Here is a 21,739-nt window from a genome sequence, read left to right on the forward strand (position 1 = left end):
TTCTTTGTCTTAAACCAGTTTCCTCATGTCTACCACTGGACTTAAACTCTCAGAGGTCTCTCATTTTCTTCTCTGACATTGCTAGATGGGACCATATTGTTTTGTGTCAATTCAAAAAGAAACAAGGTTTGACTTTTACAAAAGGGCTTTTCCAAACGTTTAAAGAGAAAGTTAAGTACTTCTACACTGATCAGATGTATTAACCAAAAGACAGTAGTGACATAGTTTGCAATATCTTGCCGTTTTCTTTTTTTACCAACAATCTTTTCTTATGGCCAGGTTAAATTATTCAGATTGCTATACTGAGGCAGCTGTAGACTATCTCATCTGTCATATTGAAGTTCTTAGGATTTGTTTTTTTGTTTGTTTTTGCATCAGAGTGACCACTCTGGATCTGAGTTGTGATAAACTCCTGGTCCACATTTATCTTGATCTCATTTGAGTTTTCTTTGAGTATCCAGATGAAGAAGATACATTCCTATCTGGACCTTAATGATACCTTCTGATGTTCTGAAAGAAACAATTCACACAGCATTTATCACTGTTGAACTGAATATTAGTTCAACTCTAGAGTCATTGGAGTTCCATATTTTCCTAGATTTTGAATTTCTGTCTGGTCAAGTCTGAGAATCTTTAGAGGCTAGTTATTAATATAACTAGTAACAGTGTAACTCTTATCTAAGTTAGCAACGCAGCTTAGCTTCAGAGTCATGTTTTCAGTAGGCGGTCTCAGGCATGATACCTATTCTTGTCCTGCAATGGCTAAGGACCTCTCCTATTATAAAGCTGTTGCTGCATGTTAGCTTGTCTCAGGTCTCCTGTGGCTCTCATCAGCTTCACACTGATATCAAGGTTTTGCTCATTGAATATGCACACAGATATTGCTGTTTATTTCCTCTTATAACTTTAGTTGTCCTTTCACAATCTTGCCATCATCCTAAGCTTTGCCATGAGCCAAGAAAAAATCATATTTTCTTGTTTGATGAAATTTATATTTGAAATGTCTACTAGATCTTTATAGAAATATCAAGTAGGAAAGTAAAGACTAGCTTGAAATTTACGGGATTGATCAAAATTTGTGTGACAGATTATACTTTTCAAAGATGACAACAAAAATCTCTCCAATCCTGCATATTCTTCTTTTTTGTGATCTTCACAGTACCCCCATCCAAAGGTGGGTCTACCTTGCTTCTTCTTAAATCTTAGTGGGCTTGTGACTTGCTTGTAATCAATAGCGTGGGGCTGAAAGTGATACATGACTTTGGGGGCTGTGTAAGAAAAGGCAATGCAACTTCTGCCTCATTCTTTGGAATACTCATGCTTGATACTCTGAGATACCAGGTAAGGTAGGAACAGTACTCTGAGGGTGACACTGTACACCTCCCACACTGTAGAACCTCCCGATCTATGGAATATGTGAGCTTAATAACATAGATGTTGCTTTATGCCACTAAGTTCTAGTAGTTTGCCACACATAAATGGTAACCGACCATTTTTCACTTTAATAAAAAATGGTCAGTATCCGCACTTTGGGTACAGATTGGGCAGAAGCAGATTAAACAAAGTAGACTTGGAATAGCCAGTGGGCCAGAAGGAACATGAGGAGAGTGTGGTATCATAGAGATAAAAAGAAGAGAGTTGAGCTTAGAAACGATGCATTTTTTTGTGATAAGAAGACCAAGAATATGCTTGTCAATCTCCTCCCTTCCCTCAGAGTGATTGGCTTCAGTAGAGGTAGAGAAAAAAAATTATTGTAGTTGAGAGGTCAAATGAAGGAAATGTTCAAGTACATTTTAAAATTATATTTAAAACAATTATTTAGACTCCAGATAGTTAACACTTACCACCAGTACCCACCAACCATAATTTTCCTACCTCACGTGTGATTCAAATGATAGCCAGGTGTTTCCCTTTCTCTCAAGATCTAGGTAAAATTGGCTCATAACTCCTTCCTAAAATTTCTCAGGATTTTCAGGGGCTTATGTTTTCATGGCTTCCTCCAGATTGCTGCTTCTTCATGTGCTTGAGTTATATGTGCTCAGATGTGGAAATGGACTCTTCAGTTTACACACTCACTCATACAAACTAAAATGAAAGGAAGGTAGAAGAGGAGATGAAATTACAGCAGCCCAAACAACTTAGAGTAGAACAGTAGACAATGTCATTCTTACATGTCTCTTTGTCAATCTCACAACCAATGTCCCATGATGACCTTTTACCCTATACAGCATCCAGTTTCATACCATCTCTCTGGGTGGTTGAGCTCTCTTCCCCTTTCTGTCTCACTTCTCTTCTCCCACTCTTGGAAAACTCAAGGAAATCTAAATTGTTTCTTAATTCTACAGAGCAATTTTTTTTCAAGATTTTCAGCAGATAAAATTCACTTCCATAGCAGTTGTTGTAGTTAGGAGCAGACACAGAAAAGAAACTATGCTCTTACTTTTGACTCATACTTAGTAGTTTTTCCTAGGATTTTAGGCACTCTACTCAAGAAGGTTTCATTTGTTTTCTTAGTTAGCTAGAGCTGCTATAACAAAATATCATAGATGGGGTGGCTTTATAAACAATAGAGATCTATTCCTCAAATTTATTCAGTTTTGGAGACTGGGAAGTCCATGATCAAGGCACTGGCAGATTTATTGTCTGATGAAGACCCACTTCCTGGTGCATAGATGGTTGACTTTTTACTGTGTTCTTACATGGCAGAAAGAGGAAGGGATCTCTCTAGGGCCTCTTTCATAAGGGCACTAATCCCACTCATTAGGGCTCTACCCTTATAACCTGATCACCTCCCACAGATGTAGGATAGTTCTCTAGGTGGTTTTGGATCAATTCAGTTCTCTGCCCTTTCTCAATTGTAGTTCTCAAAAATAACTGTAGAATGTGCTGGAAATCCAAAATTCTGAGATTAGGTGGAGCTACTGGAACAGCCTAGGCTCTGTTCCAGCTTTCCTTCACCCCCTGAATAGGATGTCAATGCTTTAGCCTAACATCTCAAGCGACATTGGGGGATAAAACCCAGGATAGGCTTCTTTCTGGGGTTCTTTCAGCTGCTGTGCAAGTAGGACATGCACAATTAAGACTTCATTCACCCCAGATAGCTTTCCTTCACCTTGGGAAACTAGCTCACCATGAACCCTAGGCTTCTGTTGTCCCTTGCTGCCTATCTGTAAGTAATAAATCTGCTTCATGTAACTTGTGGTTGTGTGGGGGTGTTCTGTCTCACCTGACTTGGAGAAATTGGTAACCAGTACACAGCAAACCTGCTTCACAAATACCATACATTGGTGTTAGTATTTAACATATGAATTTTGGGGAGACTCAAGCATTCAGTCTATAGCATATGTGTTCTGACATTTATACATTTGAAAATATCTCTATACTTGCTTTCATGAATAGGATAACTTGACTGTGTTTAAAATTCTTTAAGTACCATCATTTTGTTTACAACTCTGGGGTTGACAGTCCTTTTTTTCTTTTCTTTGGTGTCATAGAGAAGCATCTTAGAGGCCCTATAAACATGTTGCCTTGCGTGGCAAAAAGGACTTTGCAGATGTGATGACATTAAGTGTCTTGAGATGGGAATACTATCCTGAATTATCCAGGTGGGTGCCATGTAATCACAAAGGTCTTCATAAGAGGGAGGCAGGAGAGTCAGAGTCAGAGAGAAAAACCGGAACAAGCTACACTGTGGGCTTCGAGGATGGAGAATGGGGCCATAAGCCAAGGAATGCAGGGGGCCTCTAGAAGCTAAGAAAGTCAAAGAAATGAATTCTTCCCTAGACCTCTAGAAGGAGCACAGCCTTGCTGGCATCTTGATTTTAGAATTAGTGACCTCTATTAGACTGTAAGAAAATTAATTTATATTGTATAAGCCTCTAAATTTGTGGTAATTTGTTAAGCAGCAATAGGAAATTAATAATGCTATCTTTAGTTTCATAGGTAAAAATATCCTCTTTAATTTGTATTTAGATTTATAATATGAATAGAAAATTTCCTACAATGTTTTTCTGTTTATTGTAGTAAATTTATTTTTAAAAGAAGGCACTTATGGTTTTTCAATGAAGTAAAATAGTCTAAACTATAAGATCTTTCCTTGAGTCTGGTAGTTTTTCTCAGTTTGCTCATTCACAGATAGCTATCTATGCTTTCCTAGTCTTGTTTTATAGCCAAATAGAAATGGGCATGGTTTCTGTTAATTTGATAAAATTTCCTACTAGAATATATCCTGTATAGATTAATTGCTCAATGGAAAAGGTCACAACATAATAATGTAATTTTGATATCTTCCCAAATCTGAAAGTTTCTGAAATAATTATTTACTCTGTCACAGAAATAAAGTTTCTCCCATCCAATGTGAGTACAGATAATCTAGTTGCTTCCCAAATAACTACTGAGGATTCTAGGTAAGGGCTTTCGAATTTTAGTAAGTATTAGCCACCTCTTGCTATGAATCATTCCCTACTCAGTAGCTACGATAATTTAAAAATATAGATAGTATCATGTCATTTCCTTATTTAAGGCAGAGTGGTTGCTCATTTCACTTAGGAAAAAGACAAACATATTTAAACTTACAAATTTCAGCACAATCTACCCTCTGCCTACCTTTTCAGGCTCATCTGTTGCTATCATCTCTCACTATTGTTGCTTTGGAACCTTTAACACACTAAGTTGCTTTGCCAGCTCAGGACCTTTGCATATGGGTCCCTTTCCCCCTGAAATGTTCTTCCTTGTCAAGTGTGCTTCCTGACAACTTTCCATCTTCCAGGTCTCATCTTAAATATTACTCCCTCAAAGGTGTCCCATGGTATTGGTATTGGTATTGGTTTGCCAATACCAATGTAATTATTACAGCTTCTCATAGAATCCTATAATTTTTCTCAGTGATTATTCAACACCTGTCCCTTCCACATCCTATCAGTTTTAAGAAGGCAGAGACTGTGTCTTTTATTACATTCTATCTCCTCAAACTCAAGAAATATATGAAAGAGTGAATGAATCAGAATTGGTATTTTTGGCTTCTTTGCGGGGATTTCTGGCCATCCTATCTCACTCTCTGTCCCATTCTATTTTGTTCTTCATTCCTCAAGGCAGGGCAAAAGGAGGGCTGACACCAGATTGTAGACATTTTTTTTAACTTCATTTATCTATTCAAACTATTTATTAAACAGCTATGCCATAGGCCCTATTCTAAATACTTGGTGGTTCTCTCTTGGTGTGAAGAACAATCTCAATTGTGCCAACTGGTTGCTCCATGAGGCCTTTTAGGCCCATGAATGGTCTGAATGTTTTGGTCAATAAAAGTGAGGTTACGATCCTGATGACACAATGCCTAGGTATTCTTTTCAGCCTTAATACTTTAAAATTTCAAGGTAGTATAAATTGGCAAGTGCTTTCTCCACTGTGTTATGGGCACATTGCTTTTATTTAAAAAGGATGTTTTACATTGGTACTACACATCTTTAAATACAATTTTATCTAGGCTGGGTGCAGTGGTTCATTCCCATAATCCCAGCACTTTGGGAGGCTGAGACAGGAGGATCATTTAAGACCAGCAGTTTGAGACCAGCCTGGGCAACACAGCAAGACCCCATCTCTACAAAAAAATTTTTTTTAAATTAGCTGGTGACACTGCACTCAAGCCTGGGCAACAGAACAAGACCCTGTCTCTAAAAAATAAACAAAAAAATGCAAATCTATCTACTAATTTTAACAGAAGTACCTCAAATTTTCTTACATATGGCCAGTATTCATCTTTACTTCCTGTTGCTAATATATTTTTATCATATTATTTTTGATATATAAAATTTTATATATAAAATATTTTAAGTATTTTATTTGTTATATTTTTCTCTATCCCCTTCAAAAATATTATATTGGACATTTCAATGGGTATTTGGAAGCAGGGAGATAAAAACCTGCTCTTATCATTACATTAACCAGAAACTTTTCAATGATTTCTTCACCAAACTATGTTCCCCTTACTCTCTGTCTTGTCTTTTGTCCTTTATTACATTATTTTTTGTTATGGGTAAGAATTACAATCCAGAAAATTATTATGTATATTAAAGACTTAAGAATATCCATATAACATGAAATATCCTGTAATAGAGTGTCCAGATAGCTTCAAAGGAAGATTTCATGACTCCAGTAACATTTGAATTTCATAGTTGATTGAGTGGCCTTGTAAAATAATCAGCACTGTCATGAATACTCCTCAGTGTTGAGTCACTCCAATACATTGGCATTTGGATGTTCATCACCCTTATCAAAACAATTCAGCATTGCTAACTTTATATCTAGGAAAAAGGATTTTTGTAGCTTTCTCCAAAACTTGGAAAAAGAAAAGAGAGAAAGATCCATGAGGTATGAAAGAGCACCAGAATTCTTCTATTTTATACGTGAATTCAGGTGGCATCAGGTGAAACCCAACCACATATGTGTGGAAATATAAAATACTAAGATGTGGATAATATTCAAGTATAAAATGAGATTGCTGTGCTAAAAACACCATCTTTAAATTAAAGTTGTTCTTTTGAACTGTATAATTGGGAAATAATCCTAGAAGAAAGAACGTCCATTGCTTGTTATGATTGTTATCCATTAGAAAGACTTCGTAAGAATGGCCTGAAAGAATCTTCTTAAATGTCCTTGAATAGCAGTAATTTTTTCTTATATGCCTAAGACAGCTAAATAAAGCACAGTATTTCCAGAACTGAGACCAGTGGTCCCAATTATATTATTTTCTTTTTTTTTTTTTTTTTTTTTTTTTGAGACAGAGTCTCACTTTGTTGTCCAGGCTAGAGTGAGTGCCGTGGCGTCAGCCTAGCTCACAGCAACCTCAAACTCCTGGGCTCGAGTGATCCTTCTGCCTCAGCCTCCCGAGTAGCTGGGACTACAGGCATGCGCCACCATGCCCGGCTAATTTTTTATATATATATCAGTTGGCCAATTAATTTCTTTCTATTTATAGTAGAGACGGGGTCTCGCTCTTGCTCAGGCTGGTTTTGAACTCCTGACCTTGAGCAATCCGCCCGCCTCGGCCTCCCAAGAGCTAGGATTACAGGCGTGAGCCACAGCGCCCGGCCTATATTATTTTTTTTTCACCTAATATAGTTGGTCAATAGGAAATAGAATGTAAATAGCATTATATTTCTTTTTCTATCAAAAAAGGGAGCATATTAGATATAACAAATTATTTTGGATCCTTGATATTGAAAAAAATAATATTCCTTTAAAATATAAAGCATCTACATACCATATGGTTTTAAATTATCTTCTTTTAAGATCTCTTCTTTTTTTTTTTTTTTTTTTTTTTTTTGGAGACAGAGTCTCGCTTTGTTGCCCGGGCTAGAGTGAGTGCCGTGGCCTCAGCCTAGCTCACAGCAACCTCAAACTCCTGGGCTCGAGTGATCCTTCTGCCTCAGCCTCCCGGGTAGCTGGGACTACAGGCATGCGCCACCATGCCCGGCTAATTTTTTATATATATATATCAGTTGGCCAATTAATTTCTTTCTATTTATAGTAGAGACGGGGTCTCGCTCAGGCTGGTTTTGAACTCCTGACCTCGAGCAATCCGCCCGCCTCGGCCTCCCAAGAGCTAGGATTACAGGCGTGAGCCACAGCGCCCGGCCCAGATCTCTTCTAAAAATAAATGTGGTGAACAAGGTGGGCAGATCATCATTTCATTTTATAGTGATAACACACATGCATTTTTCTTTGTTGTAGTGGTAAAAAAATGTCTGAGATCTAACATAAAATATTAATCTACTCCTGCATTTTCTATTCCATGTCTTAAGATAATCCAATATAATCAGTATCAAAATGGTGTATACCTTCCACACCCTTTTCTATGCTCATACAAACAAAATTTATATAAAGAGAAAGAATATGTGAAACTAGCCAAGACAGTACCAAAAAACTTAAATGTATTATAAAATTATTATAATCAAAAGAATATAGTATTGGCTAAAGAATAGACCTTTCACATAAATACCACTATTTATTCTATGTGGATACCACACAGGAGCAGTTAGTGTTAGCCTCTTGCTGAAGTTTCTAGAAATTCTCCATTGTCTATAGTACTAATGCCCACTAGAACTTTGTATACTCACAGAAATATAACCTACCCTGTCTAATATAGTAGCCACAAGCTCCATGTGGCTAAAGAGTACTTGAAACATGACTCACACAACTGAGGAAATGAATTTTTAATTTTGCTTAATTTTAATTAACTTAAATGTAAATGATCACAGGTGGTTTGTAACTACTATACTAGATAGCAAAGGTTTATAATGTCAAGGCCAACCTCCTTATTAAGCACTTAAGATCTCCACAATTTTAGCTGAAACAACTTGAGCTCAAGGTCTGCAGGGCTTGAGAATAAAAACAGAAGACTCTGTTAGAATCTATTTATCTTGAGGGGGTAGTTGGGGGCAATGGAAAGGTGGGGTGCAGGGGACAAATAATTTTTTACTCTTGTTCTATAGACATTTGCTTATGTACAACAGAACACTTAAAGAAGAAAAGTTGTTTGAGGAAGATACAGAAACCAAATTTCTCATATTTGAAATGAGTTATTTTAAAAAGTGTGAGCCAATACCTTCCTATTCAAGGGTATTCCCAGGATTAAGAAAATGGAGGAAATGTTACCAAAAACTTGGCACTTATCCTGAATGTGAGGACAAGTGGTTTGAGGAGAAGGAAAGAGAAGTTTATTAATTTGCTGGCAAAGGAGGAAGTTGACATGCTGCCATCTTAAAGTACCAATGTCCTATCTCTGAACAGGAATACAGAGCTTCTAAAGGGAAGGTTTTTAGCTTCAAGCTATTGCTGTTCAACTATAGTTGATGGCTCTGCTTCATCCCATCTTTAGTCAAGACAATCTCGTGATCTCTGCCAGACAATTCCCTTGAGCCATTTCGTGTGGTACAAAGAATGCAGGACACTTCCCTGTCCCTCTTGACCACTGGTCTGAGGCAGAGATGCAGGTTTTAATTCCCAAAAAACAGTGGGGGAGGTTTTAGAGAGTCAAAAAATATTTCTACCCCTTTTCTGGCCATTCTCCTGTTACAGCAATACACTCATATCTGAAGGGATATTGACTCCATTAGATGCTTTACCATCTTCTCCTCATTTGAACCTTACAATACTTCTGTAATATGTACCCTTCCCTTTGGCTAATAATGAAACTATTTCCAGAAAATGATCAAACAACTGAATCAAAAAATGGGCAAAGCTATAGAAAAAAATAATTTTTATATTTTTTTATTCGTATTTGTATTTTTATATTTTTAATTTTTTATTTTAGCATATTATGGGGGTACAAGTGTTAAGGTTACATATATTGCCCCTGCCTCACTCCCCCTTCAAGTAAGAGCTTCAAGTGTGTCCATCCCACAAACATTGCACATCTTACCCCTTTATGAAGTTCAAATACCTAATAAGTTAGAAGCTGCTTAACTTTATTAGTAATTAGGAAAATAAATGTTAAAGCAGCACAATAATTTGTCATCTGACAAATCTGTTCAGGTGCAGTCACATTCATGGTATATAGGAAGGGGAAGAAAAGAACAATTGTTGCTGCCCAACCAGGTTGTATTGAGGGCCTGGGGAACAACCGATATATTGAGGCAGTAAGGGTTGCAATGGAGAAAGGGTTTAATTCCAGAATGCTAAGTGGGGAGACAGGAGGAATTTCTCAAATCTGCCTCCCTGGGAATTTGGGAGACAGGGTTTTTAAAGATAGTTTGGTAGGCAACAGATTAGGCAACTAAGTACGCTAGTTGCTTAGGTTCAGGGTCAAATTATAGGGATGTAGAAATCATCTTCTTGTATTGAGTCAGTTCCTGGATCAAGGTCACAATTCCAGTTGAGTCAGTTTCTTGGTATGGACCACTGGTCTGGGTGGGTCAGCCAATCCACCAGAATGCAGGGCCTGGAAGACATCTCAGAAACTACCTTTAGGTTTCAAGGTGATGTTATTTGCAGAGAAAGTTAAGAATCTTTATGATCACCAGCTGTGTGACTCCTATCATCAAGCGAACAAGGGGCCAGTGGCTGATTATTATCATTATTTTTAGCTATTATTATCATTATATTATTATCATTATTTTTAGCTTTTATTTGTGCCTTTGCAGAGTTTTAGGCCCTTACCACAGTTCTCACCTGTACCCCTTTGTTGATTTGTAAAGGGCAGCTTTATAATTGTTCTTCTAGGTGGGTCTGGATCTCAGGCAGATAAAGAAACTTTAACTTTTGGGGGGGAGTACTGATGGTAGAGGGTAAGTAAGAGAGACCTGGAATCTTCTTTAACCAGTCCAGCATGTGAAAATGTCATATTTTAGGGTAACATATTTTTAATATCATTTAATACCCCAAAATATGCCACTTTAGCATAAAGATTATTTTGAGCTTTTGAAAAGCTCAACTGAAAAGCACTTGAAAAGCAGCAGACATAGTCAAAACTCTTTGGCTGCTTCCTTTCTGCCTAAAAGTAGGGCACAAATTTCTCTTTGTAAAGGCAATATAAATTTCATTTGTAATAGTGTTTCTCTTTCCAATACCAGGAAGAGAATGACTCTTATCTGCATAACAAACTTTACTAAACAACCCTTATCTATTATAGATTTACCAGTCACCTTTCCACAGTTTCTTGCCCCTAGGAACCCAATCCTCCCACTTTCTGTTATCTAGTCACTACTCCACAATTTATCACCCTTTGTTAAAATGGCATATAAGCCCCCAAGTCTAATTGCTTCTTGTGTTTTCATTTCTTTTCTATGAGACTCCGTGCACATTAAAAAAAAAATTAACATCAATAAAGAGACATATGCCTTTTAGTCCACTAATCTATGCTTTGTCAGTTTAATTTGCAGGCCCCAGCCACACAACCTCCAGTCACTGCTATAGGTGCAATGAAATTAAGATCTACAAAATACCTGCTTTCTTGAGGATTTATAATCAAATTGAAAACACCTAGTCTTCTAAAAGAAAAATGGTTGAATGATGATACATCTATCTATACTATGAAATACTAGAAAATGTTTGAAACTGGAATGTGGTAAAATAATTATGTATTAATGCAGGTTGGGAAAGCCAAGATGCTATTCATTGATAAAAATCAAGATGTGGAATAGCAAGTAATTATTATCTCATTTATGTGAAAATAAAACAATTTTAGAATGGTATTATGTAACCTGAATAATTCTGGCCAGTTTGTACTATCATTTTGAAAAGAGGCTCAGCATAGAATCATATTCCCAGAAACAACTTTCCTGAAGCCAAAGATAATTGAAAGCAGTGTGCATCCTTATTGCACTTGCTCAAAACATTGCCACAAGGGGAGGTACATTCAACTCTTTAAAAAATGCTCTTTTTATATCTCTTTCAGTCTCAGTAATCTCAGAGCAGTGGCTCTCCACAAAAATCTTTCATATTCCTTTCTCCTTTCTCTCTGAAAATCTCCTAGACCCAATAGGATTGAACTCTGTCTTTTTTGCCTCTCCTTTAGCCTTCTTGATTTATTATTTTCTCTTCCTTAGTAGTTTACCTTTATTTCAATATGAATTTCTTAGCTTCCTAAGATCTCTCCTTGTCTTCCTCTAGACCATTACCTCAGTATGCATATTAAAGGCCACTAATTTTTGAGGGGGAGAGGAAACGCTACAGATGGGGAGAAATGTACCTGTTATACCTTTAATTGAAAAAAAAAATCAGAATAAAGATAGTACATACACACAATGTGAATACAGCTATGGAAAACATATAACCTGAAAACTTTTATGGGAAGAAACATAAACACTGAAGGGAAATGCACTAAAATGTTAACAGAGATCATTTATTAAAATTGTTTTTGAATGGACAGTTTCCTCCTCTCTATTTACTTCTTGATATTTTCTTAAATATTTCTAATAAGCATGTATTTTATAACATACAAGCTTAAATATTATATACCTTAAGAAATTTGATAATTGTGTATGTCTCAGCTAGAATCTATATTTTTGCTCATTTCTAGATTCAGATATGTCTGAGTATATTTACCTAAAATAACAAGGAGTCTCCAGTGAGAGAACTCAATATATTAATAACAGAATGGGAAGTCTGGAAGACCAGGTTTGTGCAATAACTTTCCTGATGTCTGAAGGACAACAGATCTGATTATAATGTGCTATCTTTAAACTGCTGTGTCAACTAGCTCCCCACTGCATGGTTAAGTCCTGAATTTGGGGGTAGCACTTGTAAAGAAAACCTGAATAAACTGTTTTCACTAAAATATCTGATAGCCCCTAAAGTAAAAGGGGTAAAGCACTGAGGCAAATTGTGACCCAAAGGGGCAATACAAGCCTTTCCTCTCATGTGGACCACGGCTTGGTTAGTGCCTTAAGGGCTCCAGGGAACCCAGGAACATTTCCATGTTTTGCATGCTACAGAGTGTGTGGAAGAAGGTAACTTGCAGTATCAGCTAGCATCTTGCACCTAGTTTGTTTAGGAGTCTATGTCTCAACAGTAGATATCCACCAAAAGGTCCACAGTGGGAGACAGAAAATGACAGGGCTTATTTAGGAACACATCTGAAATAGTCACTGGGAATGGCTAGGATTATTTGGGGAACAGAGGTTCTTTCAGGTCCCTCAGAGGATGGTGCTGCAATGGCATGAAAAGAAAGCCTAAAAATAAGGCTTATGCTATCATCCCCCAACCAGGTTCACTTGCCCACTGCCCAAGAGGAATCCAATCCACTGAGACAGCAGAGTTTACAACAGAGAAAGAGTTTATTCCGCCTAGCACTAAGCCAGGAGATGGGAGAGATTTCTCCAATCCATCTTCCCGAGAATTTGGGAGACAGGGATTTTAAAGACCCTTAGCATAGGTAATTGAATCTGCTAATTGGCTGGGTTCAGAGCAGAACCATAAGGTTGTAGAAATTGTCTTCCTTGCTGATCAGGTTCTTGGGTGGGGAGTCACAAGACCAGTTGAGTCAATTCCTTGGTATTGGCCCCTGGTCTGGGTGGGTCAGTCATTCCACCAGAAACTGTCCCTAGGTTTCAAAAAGGTGATGTTATCTCTGGAGAAAGCTAAGAATCTTTATGACCACCAGCTATGTGGCTCCAGTGGGGCAATTATACAGAAGTAAACAGGGGGACAGTGTATAATTATTATCATTATTTTCAGCTAGGCACTTACCACAGTTCTTGCCTTGTACCCCTTTTTATTAATTTGTAAGCATGATTTCAACATGACATATGGGGAAAGTGTTTCTTATCTCTCCTCTGAATACATCATCAACTCTATTCTTACTGAATGCAGAGATTCTGCATAAAGATCATTCAGCCAGTTCCTCTTCTTCCTTTCCAGATCATATTTTTGGTTATTGCAGGCATGTTAGTTGGGGAGAAAAAAAGATGTAAAGCGTAAATATAGTCTCATGATTAACCTTTTATGAAGCTTGTATTTGGGGAATGGACAGGGTAAGACTCGTACCACTTTTGGTTAGTCAAATATTAGGTTTACTACATTCAATTGTTTGAGAGCTAATTTAATACATATTTACATTTAAATTGTTTGGCAGCAGGGTTCTATTAATTAATAGCCCTAAAAAAGATTTTAATTGAGCCTGTTGACATACAGAAGAAATTTTAAATTATTTTTTGTATCCTTGTCCTTCATTTATATGGACAATCAAGAAGTATGTCTTCTGGATGATTAAGTTCATGCTTGGTATTATAATAGTCTATATGTAAAGAATACAAAGGACATAGATATTTGGTCTGACTATATATCTGATAGACTTGGGATTCCATTTACTTGAATTCTATTACTTTCAAAATTTCTGTGTCAATAACTGCTTAGTTGTCCAGGGATTGTGAGTTCATGAGTACAAATGGCCTCCTCAGTTTTATTTTTTCTTCTTTTTCTTTTTTTTTATTACAGCATATTATGGAGGTACAAATGTTAAGGTTATGTATGGCCTCCTGATTTTTACAAAACAAAAACTAGCTCTTCTCTGGCAGGCAAAATGTTTCCACTGAAGTGATCTCCTTTTCTCACTTTAAATAACAAAGATATGATTTTTCTAAATGTTTTGTCTATGCAACATCTTTAACACCTTAATTGATTTGAAATGATCTTGGCCTTGTAAAATATGCTCACTACACAGTTAAGGTTTTTCTTTTTCCTTTAAATCAGTGTAAGCATTTTATAGCACCTGGTTCTTTGAAAAACAGAACCCACACCATACCTACAAGTTGGCATACAGCCAAGAAAGTCCTTTTGTGTGCGTGTGTGTTTGTGGTGAATCATTCATAGCCTGTAAGATCTATCAAAATAGCTTTGTTTGAAAACTTTTTCTTATCCTTTTTTCTGATGACTCACATTTCAGTGCTTTCATGTCTAGATTCTCTTTTCTTTCTTGTTTCTCATCATGTTCATTCAGAAGATGTTCTTTCACTAGTTCCAAAATTTGTATTTCTATATTCTGTCAGTTTTCATCTTGAAACATACACACAGCAATATGCTCTGAATCATAAAATTCTGCATTAAATCCCAACACTTAAAAAAACCCATATTCTCAATATAGGTTTACCTGCACTTCTGTTGCCATTTTTATTTAGTACAAATTAATGAACATTTAAAATTCATTGGCACTTATGAAACCTGAAATTTTATTTTACTGTTAGGAAGATTTTGGCTGCAAAAACATAAGAACTAATGCTAAGTGGTTTAAACCATAAGCACTTAATGCCGCATGGATGCATATGAAAGTATAATGGCTCAGGGTTAGTTGAATTAGTAGTTCAATAATGGCTTCAAGTACTCAGGTTCTTCCCATTTTTCTTTTCCACAATCTTTTAAATCAGTTTTATTGAGGCAAAATTTATAAATAATCAATTTTAAGTGTACAGAGGAGTTTTGACAAATGTATATTCATATAACCACAACTACAATCAAGAGATTGGGCATTTCCACCATTCCAAAAACTTCCATCAGCCCCTTTGCAGTCAATGCCATCTCTTCACACAATCTCTGGCAATTTCAAATAAATGGAATTATATAGTATGCACTCTTTTGTGTTGTGAACTAAAACAAAATCTTAAGCCTCTCAGCTGACTGAATGGTCTTCCACTTGGCCAAGAGGACCCCAGGAAAACCTTAAAGCTGAGTTGGTGGCCATGAAGAAAAGGGACGTCAAACACACCTTATCATGTCCCCTCCCTTTTGGAGTTACTCTTTGTTACAATAAGATACTAAATCATTAACAGCCTAAAGCCATGGAAGGCAAAGCTTAAAGCATAACTGCAGGCCATTAATTTACTTAAGAGATGACTCAAGTTTTGGTAAATTTCCAGTGGCTTGTCTCTGATTAATAGACATCCTAAGTTCAAACATTCCAAGCCTTTAGACAAAGCTTCATTTCTTTAACCAATTACAAATCAAAGAATCTTTAAACCCACCTGTAATCTGTAGCCTGTAACCCCCAGCTTCAAGATGTCCCACCTTTTTGGGCCAAACCAATGTATGCCTTCCACACATTGACTTATGATTCTATGTGTAACTACTGCTTCCATGAATATATAAAACCAAACTGTAACCTAGCTACCATGGGCACATTTTCTCAAAACCTCTTGAAACACGTGCACTGGGCCATCATCCAGCTTGTTGCTTGTCTTGGTAGTTTGCTCCTTTTTATTGCTGAGTAATATTCCATTACATAAGTGATGTATACGAACTTGTCTATCCATTCATCAATTGCTGAAAATTTGTTTCCAGGTTTTGGCTATTATGTATGAAGATGCTTTAAACATTCACATACAAGATTTTGTGTAGATGTAGGTTTACATTTCTCTTTAGTAAATACTTAGGAACATGAATGCTGGCTTATATATTAATTAATATGTTTAATATAATAAGAAACTGCCAAACTGTTTTCCAGAGTGGCTGTACCATCACCAACAATATAAAAGAGTTTCCAGTTGCTCCACATCCTTGATAACACTTGGTATCTTAACAGTGTTTTTTGAAGAGCAAACATTTTAAATTTTAATGAAGTTAATTATCAATTTCTTCTTTTAGGTTTCCAGCTTTTATTATTATTATTTTTAGACTTTCTAAGTACACAAATTAAAACATCACAAAGACTTTCTTTTAGGGTTTCTTTCAAAAATTTTATCGTTTTAGCTCTTACATTTAGATTTTGGTCTACGAATTAATTTCACGTTAATTTTTATGTGGGATGTGAGTTAAGGGATGAATGTTTTTCTTCCTTCCTTTCTTTCCTTTTTGCATATATGGGTATCTAAGTGTTCTAACATCATCTGTTGAGTGTCCTGCCTCTCCTGGTGTATTAGGTTTGTACTTTTCCCCACCCATGTATCACAAGATGACTGTAGCCATTCTAGGCACCACATCCAGAAGTATATCCTGAATAGGCTCTCTTTTGCTAGAAGGTGTTGAGGAAAATTTTTGCACCTAGACTTGACAAAGGTTTACTGTTTTCTGTCTAAACTAATCACTAGACATGGGAATGGGGCTACCATGATTTATTTATTCATTCAACAAGGAAATGGCATGTTTTCTATATTCTTTCTAGGGGTTGGGGATACAGTAGTGACTAAAACAGGCAAAACTATTGCCTGACTTCATGAAACATACAATTTAGTGAGGAAGACTATTTGTCTATTGTCAAAATAAATATTCAAACTATATAGTACATTGCTGTATATTAATGGGAAATAATGGAAAAGAAGCTATGAAGTATTGTGGCTGGGTCGAAATTTTAGATAGGGTGGTTAGGAAAGGTGTCACAGTTGACTTTTGAATAAAGACCTCAAGCAAATGATGGAGTAGGCCATATAGATACTAGATTGAAGAGTGGTTTAGGCAGAAGGAAAAATGCAATGGGGAATCTTGGCCATATTTGGTGATGTCTGGGGACATTTTGGTTGTCCACATAACTTGGGGGAAAGGGAGTGCTGGGGAGGCCAGTGTTGCTGCTATATATCCTACAACATGCAGGATGACCTATGTCTCCACCTTCCTCCTACTCCCACAAGAAATTATCTGTTCTGAATGTCAATGGTGTGCGGGTTGAGAAATGCTGGTTTAAGTCATAGTAAAGACTGGCATATACTGAGTAAATTAGAATGGCATTGAGGTGTTGTCAGCTCAGAAATTAAGCTTTTAAGAGGACCACTTGGCTGTTTGTTGTGAGTAGACTAAAGGGGTAAAAAGGATGGAAAACAAGTATAGCATTTAGGAGGGTACAATTATCTAGACAAGAAAATATGGTTTGGGCCAGGATGAATCCAGTAGCGGTGGTAAGTGGTAGGTTGTGGATATATTTTGAAGGTTGAGCTAACAGGGTTTAATAACATACTGCACATGTGCACGTGAAGGAGAGGAACCAAGTATGAGTTACACACTGTGGCTGGTGCTGGAGCTGTATCTTCCCAAAGAAAGGGACCTGGAGAAGTGGTGGAAATCTGAAAACATTTGGAAGGGGGGAAAGGCTATGCATATGGTTATTAGGATAGGTAATAAATTTTATCTGTTAAATATATATCTTATGGAAATAAGAATGGACATTGTTGGATTATTGAATGACTACTTTAAAGTCTTATTCTAAAGACTACGTTTCTTTAAAAATGCTTTTATATCCACTACATCGTTTTTTTAAAGAAATGTCTTGTCATGCCACCTTTCATTTTGGTGAGAGTTTGACAGATGTAGGAAGTTCCAATTCCTTATCCCATCAAGGTCATTAAAGGTCTTCAATTTTCCTTTCAGTATTTGCATCCCAAGCAATTACTGACTTCTCTGTAAAATGTTGATGTATTGTTTAATAGCTGTTTTCTAAGCATTTTTGTCTATAAAATATTGTAAGCTCACTATGAGTCCTTATGTGTTAGAAAACTACTTAATATAGTACTCTCACTTGTCAAAAGAAACGTATAGCCTATAAACTGCAGTTAATTCCATTTCACAGACGAAAATACTTAGATTTAGTAATTCCATTTAGTCAAGATTATCCAACTAGTAAATAGCGGAGCTAGGTCCTGAGCCAATATGCCTTTGAGGGCTTCAACGCTGCGTTATACTCCAGTATTACGTCGCTCTTGCTCCACATTCACGTTCCATGTGGCTTGGTTAGTAAGATGAGTTGCTTGGTGAGAGTTCAGTAAGGACCTGGCGATTGTCTTGGAAGCTCTTGGTACTCAGGTCACGGTTCTGGAGACCTAAAATTGTTCCTATACATATGCACGTCGTGGTTATTTCACACCAGACTGATCTGGTGGCTCACCCTCCAGACTCAGGGGGAGAGGCTGGATGGCAACAATAAGCTCCCATTCCCGATGTAGCCCTGCCACCCTCTCTCTTCCCCTGGGCGTCTCCAGGCGTGGACAGGCCGCTGGAAGGGCACCGCTGGCAGTGGCCTGTCCGAGGCGCCGCGGGCCCCGGGCTCGGCCCCTGCACCTGGCGCGAGGCAGCGCCGGACTCGCCCTGCGCAGCCCGGCTGCAGAGAGGGTAGGTTGGCGCCTTCCGAGGAGGGCCGGCTCGGGCGCAGGGCCCGCCTCCCCGCGGGATTGGAGGCCCGCGGGCCCCGCCCGGCCCAGCGAGGCCGGCGGGAGGCGGCGCGTGCGGCGGGACGGCGGGAGAGCTGAGGCCGGGTCAGTCTTCTCCGGCTCTGGGGTTCTAGGGATCCGGGCGGGACCCCGGCACGCCCCGGGCTGCTCCCTGCCTGCCGCGCCGCGCCGCGGGCCCGGGAGGGCTGCCGTCGGAGCGAGACGCCGGGGCCTCCGGGGCGGGGTCGTTGGTTCCTCACTTGTTCCTAACTCGGAGTAAGAACCTGGCGCCGCCTTCAACTCGCGTCTGCTAAAAGTGGGGTTGGAGGAGTTGTGCGGCAAAGAGTTGAGTTTCTCTTTTTGCCGGTGCAGAGAGAACTCGAGGCGGAAGTTAGTCTCCAGACGCCAACGGCCTTCCGGGTGGTTGGGGAGGGACCTGGCCTGGGGTCCCGGGGTCCTGGGGCCGCTGAGGGCGGGGCGGACCGGCGGGTGGGCCGCGCTACTTCCGTTTCCTCCCCCTGTGTGGGTGACTGCTGTCGGCCCAGAGCCCAGCTCTGACTCATGTGAAGGCTCCCGGGTGTCGTTTGTCGCTGAAGACTCGTGTTGAGCCCTGGACCATAGCTCTGGGAAGTTACCCAGAAGCGGCAGGGACGCCCTGGAGAGGAGGCTGCCCCCAGGATGCGCACTTCGCACTTCGTAGTCAGGGTCTCCTTTCAGGTCTTAAGCGCCGATGCCACTGACTTGCCCCCAAACTGTGTTTTCTTTATGATTATTTAGAATTTATACTCTACTCAATAGTTGTTTTTCAAAGACTTTAAGTTTTAAATCAGCAAATGGATAATGGGCATCAGTGTACGTAATGTGTTGGTTTATGGAAACCTCCATAAAAACTTTCTCCTTGATGATACAACTCCTTGGTCATGGTTCACCATCCAAATTCCTGGCTTCCCTTGTGCTCCTGTTGGGAGGAAGACAGGTGAATTTTGTTGAGGTGGTAGGCTGTGTTCCTTCACTCTGCCTGTGGCATTCCTATTGTTAAGTAAAACAGGGCATTGGATTAAGTAGGTGAAGGATGGAAAAACCTATTCAAGGAAAAATGGATACTTTCTCATATGGAAGATGGGAAGTTTATATGTGAAAAACTTTACATTTCTGTATGTATATTTATAATTAACTTTCATACCAAAAGCACTCATCAATTAAAAAAATTCTTTAGAAATACTTAGAGGATCACCGTTACCTTCACGTTTAAGTTAGTTTCAGCATATATGCTGGTATATATTTTTTTTCCCTAAGAAATTTTCTTTAACTTAAAATCTCCCATTGTGTTATTCGCTAACCTGTGTACAATTATAATTAATTGATTAAAATTGTATGGCTGTACTGCAGAGATTTTGCTTTTGTTGTTGGTAGTACAGCAGTAATCTCAGGCAGGGCTATTTTCACTTTGATGAAGTGAGGAAGAGAAAGGGTAAGAAGGCAAGAAGCTAAGAGAGTAGTATACTAGCCCTGGAACTACTCAGTGACCTAGTATTCTACTAAATTATATATCTATGAAAATCCTTTGATCATTTAACAAGTATTTACTGAGTACCTACTCTAGGTCAGATGCTTTGCTTGGTGATGATGGTGTATAAATACATTGCCATTGTCTGTATCTTTGCAATATAAAACTATTCTTTCCTAGTAACCAAAGACCTTTTCATCTTTAACACTTAACAGTCTCATCTAAAGGAGTATTCCCATGTACATGAAATTTATTTTATTTTTGTCATTGGAAATTAATCCCTTGTTTCTTAAGGTGTATTCTGCACTGTTAATATTCATTATAAATTCTCTAAATGAATTTTGGAAATGTTGAGTTAAATGAAATTAAACAGATTGGTTTGTTTTTGTTTTTTAATATAAGTACTTCTTAGATTTCAATATTGTATGTGAATTTCTAATTTGAATATAGTATATGGCTTTCCCATATTGAATTGACTGTAGAATCTTAATTTCTGGGAACCTGGGAAAGTTCCCATAGAAGACATTTTGGGAAATGTAGTTTAACTCTAAAGAGTTTTTTTGTTTGTTTTTATTTTTACCCATTTATCTCACCCTTCCTGCCAACAGAAGTGATGCCACCAAGAAGAAATGAGAAATACAAACTTCCTGTTCCACTTCCAGAAGGCAAGGTTCTGGATGACATGGAAGGCAAACAGTGGGTACTGGGCAAAATGATTGGCTCTGGAGGATTTGGATTGATATACTTAGGTAATGTATAAGTGTAAATTATCAAATATTCTTATATATGTGACTGTTACTGCAATTATGTAATCATTTAAAAAATTGAAAAATACAGAATTCATAAATGTACTTTACTAGAATCCATGAATGTACTTTATTAAGTAGTAATATGAAGAGAGTTAATGTTTAGTACAGTGTCTAGGTTCATGACATGACTGACCTCCTTGTCCATGTTTTTCTGAATAACTCTTAGAAGTCTTTTCAGAGTGTAATTATACAATCTGCCAGACAGAATGCTAATGTTCTTTTTTTGAGAGCTTGTTTTCTTGGAAACATGCTTTTTACAGCTCAGAAACCACAACTGTATAAATACAAACACTTTCTGTTTGTGAATCTTAATCATTAATATTTAGGTAATACAATGGTCTAGTCATTTCTTAACTGAGCTCCACTGGAGAATTTATAGATAAGGCATCCATTGCATAGAATGAATTAACTTCTCTCTTGTGTATCTAGAGTGGTACTAATTAATTATATGCCATCCTTGGGATAGTAGAGAAGGTAGGCACTCAGATTATTTTCTGTGTTCTGTAGTACAGGTAAGGAATCTTGGCTGGCTATGCTTTCACACTGCATGTAAACAGCTAAAAATTACTCTGAACTTAAGTAAATCATTCAGGGCTATCTTAAATCCATGGGGAATGAGGAGGGGATATCCATTATAAGACTGGATTTGGTGAATAAGATAAATATTAGTGATTTTTAAAGTAATACCCTCAAGGATAAATTCTATATTACATCTGTTTCTATAGGAGTTTAAAAAGTTGAAAAAAGACCTTTGAAGGAATCTTGAGTTCCTCATCAAATATTTCTAAACAAATATGTTTCATGGATCATGAAAGAAAAAGATCCTTTTTCCGATAAAATTAAGATGGTAGTTTTGAACGAAT

The 21,739-nt window shown here is 37.8% G+C and overlaps 1 protein-coding gene across 4 annotated transcripts in view; it reads left to right on the forward strand.

Annotated features, from left to right (window-relative positions):
- VRK2 (VRK serine/threonine kinase 2) overlaps positions 1-21,739 on the forward strand; it is a 119,726-nt gene that overhangs the window by 1,553 nt on the left and 96,434 nt on the right. Inside the window, exons 2-3 of one of the 4 annotated variants that reach the window (XM_012748605.2) lie at positions 3,495-3,605; positions 20,676-20,816. In XM_012748605.2, the coding sequence (XP_012604059.1) occupies positions 20,681-20,816 (136 nt within the window). In that variant the 5' untranslated portion in view covers positions 3,495-3,605; positions 20,676-20,680. The other 3 variants (XM_012748590.2, XM_012748611.2, XM_012748665.2) reach the window with 3 other exon arrangements.

The sequence above is a fragment of the Microcebus murinus genome, chromosome 3, assembly GCF_040939455.1.
Source record: "Microcebus murinus isolate Inina chromosome 3, M.murinus_Inina_mat1.0, whole genome shotgun sequence".
Lineage (NCBI taxonomy): Eukaryota > Metazoa > Chordata > Mammalia > Primates > Cheirogaleidae > Microcebus > Microcebus murinus.